Below are 5,000 nucleotides of genomic sequence, written 5' to 3'. Positions count from 1 at the left end.
CGGTGAAATGTCATGGTGAAATGGTTACCACGGTGAAATGTCATGGTGAAATGGTTACCACGGTGAAATGTCATGGTGAAATGTTTATCACGGTGAAATGTTATGGTGAAATGTTTACCACGGTGAAATGTCATGGTGAAATGTTTACCACGGTGAAATGTCATGGTGAAATGTTTACCACGGTGAAATGTTTACCACGGTGAAATGTCATGGAGAAATGTTTACCACGGTGAAATGTTATGGTGAAATGTTATGGTGAAATGTTTACCACCTGAAATGTCATGGAGAAATGTTTACCACGGTGAAATGTCATGGTGAAATGTTTACCACGGTGAAATGGTTACCACGGTGAAATGTTTACCACGGTGAAATCTTTACCACTGTGAAATGTCATGGTGAAATGTTTACCACGGTGAAATGGTTACCACTGTGAAATGTCATGGTGAAATGTTTATCACGGTGAAATGTTATGGTGAAATGTTTACCACGGTGACATGTTATGGTGAAATGTTATGGTGAAATGTTTACCACGTGAAATGTCATGGTGAAATGTTTACCACTGTGAAATGTCATGGTGAAATGTTTATCACGGTGAAATGTTATGGTGAAATGTTTACCACGGTGACATGTTATGGTGAAATGTTATGGTGAAATGTTTACCACGTGAAATGTCATGGTGAAATGGTTACCACTGTGAAATGTCATGGTGAAATGTTTATCACGGTGAAATGTTATGGTGAAATGTTTACCACGGTGACATGTTATGGTGAAATGTTATGGTGAAATGTTTACCACGTGAAATGTCATGGTGAAATGTTTACCACGGTGAAATGTTTACCACGGTGAAATGTCATGGAGAAATGTTTACCACAGTGAAATGTCATGGTGAAATGTTTACCATGGTGAAATGTCATGGTGAAATGGTTACCACAGTGAAATGTCATGGTGAAATGTTTACCATGGTGAAATGTCATGGTGAAATGTTTACCATGGTCAAATATTTACCACAATGAAATGTTTAACACAGTAAAATGATTATCATGGTGAAATGTGCTTTACACTTTTATGGCAAACTGTGACTTTCTTGACTTGCAAAATTATATTTTAAATTGACAAACATCATATGTGTACGGTCATGGCACAATTCAAACGGGATAGAGACATGATATGTTTATCGCCGTTGACTAGCGTACATACTAGCTGAATCCCAATCTGAGTGCGCAAACCGCACTTGCGGCCCCTCGCACTTGTGGCCTGAGGCCTGAGCACTTAATTGACGTCAGCTGGAAGGGCCAGAGGGTGCAGGGCCGTGAATTAAATGGGACAGCACTCCCAGTTTCGCTCAATGCCCCTCCCACTTCGTTTTCATTGGCTGCCGCGTTCCTCCGACGCAGAGGCTGCTCTGACGCTCCCTTCAGCTCTGCAAATTGACCGATTGACGTCTGTTTTAATTTAATAATAATTAAAAAATTTGGTTGGGTGGGATATGTTTGCAGCATGTGGATTTCAAGATAAATGTTGTGTTATCTGCAAATGTCATCATTTATGTGTGATGCACTCGGATCCATGGGACATCTCTTCCTGCTTCCTCTTAGGAAGGCGCTCTATTGCTGTGGAGGCTGCTGGGAGTTCTACTGTCCAGGCGCTAGACGACACCTGGCCTCACCTGAGTCCGGCACGAGCACCTGGTCGATGAGGTGGATGACGCCGTTGGTGGTGACGATGTCCTTCTTCAGCACCATCTTGATGCCGTTGACGGTGAGGCTGTCTCCGTCGCAGCCAATCTCAATGGTGCTGCCCTCGGCCGTCTCGTACACCGAGCCAGACATGATGGCCTCCGAACACTGAACGCTGGTCAACAGGTGGTAGTTCGCCAGGGCTAGGGGGAGGGAGGGAGGGGGGGGGAGAGAGAGAGAGAGAGGGGGGGGGGGAGAGGGGGGGAGAGATAAAGAGAGAGGGAGAGAGAGAGGAACAGAGGGAGGAGAGAAAGAGGGAGGGGGGAGGGAGGGGAGAGAGAGAGAGAGAGAGGGGGGGGGAGAGAGAGGGGGGAGAGATAAAGAGAGAGAGAGAGAGGAACAGAGGGAGGAGAGAAAGAGGGAGGGGGGGAGGGAGGGGGAGAGAGAGAGAGAGAGAGAGAGGGGGGGGAGAGATAAAGAGAGAGGGAGAGAGAGGGGGGGGGGGGGGGGGAGAGATAAAGAGAGAGGGAGAGAGAGAGGAACAGAGGGAAGAGAGAAAGAGGGAGGGGGAGGGAGGGAGGGGGAGAGAGAGAGAGAGAGAGGGAGAGGGGGAGGGAGGGGGGGAGAGGGTGAGAGAAATAAAGAGGGAGAGAGAGAGAGGAACAGAGGGAGGGATGGAGGGAGAGAGAGCGAGAGAGCGGGACAGAGAAATAGCGAGGAGGAGAAAAGGAGAGAAGAAGAGCGGGAGAGAGAGAGAGAGGAACAGAGGGAGAGGTGAGAGAGAAAGAGAAGAGGGTGAGAGAGGGAGAGAGGAAGGAAGGAAGGAGGGAAGGAGAGAGGGACAGGAAAAGCGAGAAAAGGAGAAAGGGGGGGAAAGAGGGTTAGTGTGGTTCCATTAACACGACCACAGAAATGCAGACCGACCATCACTGCTCTGGTTGATCAGAGGGAAGGTACTGTAATAGTAACTCTGAGTTTGGAACTCGGGATTAAAAAAAAAAACTTTTATTACTATTATATTTATGTCCTACTGTCTTGTATCTTGTAGATTTTTATTGCTTTGTATTTTTAGCATCTTGTGTCTGTGACTGCCATAAACCAAGTTGCTCTTCAGGGACAAATAAAGCTCTAAAGTTGTATTATATTATGTTGGGTTGAAGTTGAGTTGTGTTGAGCTGAAGTTGAGTTGTGTGGTCACATGACTTGGAGTCTGCTCTGGGAAGAGGAGGGAATGTGACTGAAGCCAAGCTGTTGGGATTTACACAAACACACACGGTCCAGGACCAATCAGGTGAGGGGAGGGGGAGCGGTCCGGCTCTGACGACGTTGTCCCTGGGACGCGTCCCAATCCGACGACGTTGTCCCTGGGACGCGTCCCAATCCGACGACGTTGTCCCTGGGACGCATTCCAATCCGAAGGCAGCCCTCGCCCTCCTCTTCCCCACTGGGACCAGATGTGTAACTTGGCTCGCTGGATTCTGACGTGACGCCAGGGCAAAATGCGATGTGTGTGTGGATGGCGACAGGGCTGAGGATGTTGAGGTCATCGCCAGGAGACGGGTCCAGGGCAGGTTAGTGTGCTAATTACCCCGACTGACCTGCCAGAATCCAACCACCCAACCCGCGTCCAGGGGACGGATGAACAGCTGTGTGTGTCTGGCACAAACGGTAACACAACCACACATCCAGACGTGCACACACACACACACACACACACACACACACACACACACACGCACACACACACCTATACACACAACTATACACACACACACACACACACCTACGCACACACCTATACACACAACTATACACACACACACACACACCTACGCACACACCTATACACACAACTATACACACACACACACACACACACACACACACACACGGAGGCAAATCGGCTTCTCGTTTCACAGTGTATTGTTCCAGACAAGCTGAAATGTCTCCAGCCTCGTAGAGAGCTCTCGTTTTGGTTTCCAGGACCCACTTAGACGCCTCTGTCAACATGAGATCTGGAGATTACACGTCCAATCGCGTCCCCCGGCCCGCCTCCAGGAAACCGCCTCAGTCGGACCGCACGGCTCCTCCCACTCTGGCGGTCCTTGCTCGCCCACAGGCCACAAATGGATCCGGGGCACCACGGTGAAGCAACGCTAAGCCAATCCCGATCCAGGACGACTTTCCCAGGGACTCTGGGTAACTCTGGATGGCGTGCCCACGCGACCACGCGAGCGCGGCCTGCCAACCAGCGTCCGGAGCAGGCCGCTCTGACGGGACAGCTGGCAGCGCTGGCAGGGATCTGACCAAGTGGAGTTCCAATGTGGAAATGGACGTTTCCATGCTCTCTGTGTGCCTCTGCGTGTGTGTGTGTGTCTGTGTGTGTTTCTGTGTGTGTGTGAGTGTGTGTGTGAGTGTGTGTGTGTGTGTGTTTCTGTGTGTGTGTGAGTGTGTGTGTGTCTGTCTGTGTTTCTGTGTGTGTGTGAGTGTGTGTGTGTGTCTGTCTGTGTTTCTGTGTGTGTGTGTGTGTGTGTGCGCGCATGTGTGTGCGTGCGTGGGTGTGAGTGTTCCTCCATGTGTATTCCTCTTTGTGTCTGTGTGCGTGCGGCCGCTCGTGTGCATTCGTGCATGTGCACGTGTGTTCCATCCGTGTGTGTGTGTGTAACTTCAGGGATCCTCTCTTTGCGGTCTACATGCCACAGAGGGGTCTCTCCACTGGGGTCTCTCCTGAGTGTACCGCTCAGAACAGAACCCTGGCGACCAATGCGGTCAGACAGACAGATGGCAGACAGCCGGCTGACTGACCACATGGGAAAGTCGCCCACATCTGGCGGGCTCTCCTGACCCGACCTCAAGCGCCGGGGGTCTGGGCCGACCTTGGCAGCGCCTACAACCATGTGTGAGTGCTGCCGTCCCACCAGTAAACCAAACAACGGCTGGGATTTATTTGGAAGGAAAGATTTCCCACATGTACCAGACCCCTCCCCCTCCCCCCCCCCACCCTCCTCGACCACACGGACCCAGGGGCGGCTGTAGCTCAGGAGAGCGGGTCGTCCAATGATCATAGAGTCGGCGGTTCGAATCCCGGCTCCTCCTGGCGACATGTCGAAGTGTCCTTGGGCAAGACACTGAACCCTAAATTGCTCCCAATGAGCAGGCTAGCGTCTTGCATAGCAGATTCCGCCATTGGTGTGTGTGTGTGTGTGTGTGTGTGTGTGTGTGTGTGTGTGTGTGTGTGTGTGTGTGTGTGTGTGTGTGTGTGTGTGTGTGTGTGTGTGTGTGAATAAGTGAATGAGAGGCCTTCATTGTAAATCGCTTAGGATA

At 50.7% G+C, this 5,000-nt stretch overlaps 1 protein-coding gene across 1 annotated transcript in view; it reads right to left on the bottom strand.

Moving 5' to 3' along the window:
* LOC311318246 (periostin-like) overlaps positions 1–5,000 on the bottom strand; it is a gene marked incomplete at its 5' end in the record, with an annotated part of 29,781 nt that overhangs the window by 20,146 nt on the left and 4,635 nt on the right. The window contains one exon of the mRNA XM_084449522.1: positions 1,667–1,879. Within this exon, the coding sequence (XP_084305648.1) occupies positions 1,667–1,879 (213 nt within the window). The remainder of the gene's footprint in view (positions 1–1,666; positions 1,880–5,000) is intronic.

Source organism: Borostomias antarcticus, assembly GCF_949987555.1.
Source record: "Borostomias antarcticus genome assembly, chromosome: 15".
Taxonomy (NCBI): domain Eukaryota; kingdom Metazoa; phylum Chordata; class Actinopteri; order Stomiiformes; family Stomiidae; genus Borostomias; species Borostomias antarcticus.
The sequence above is the reverse complement of the archived record's forward strand: the minus strand, read 5'-3'. Positions and strand labels throughout refer to the sequence as shown.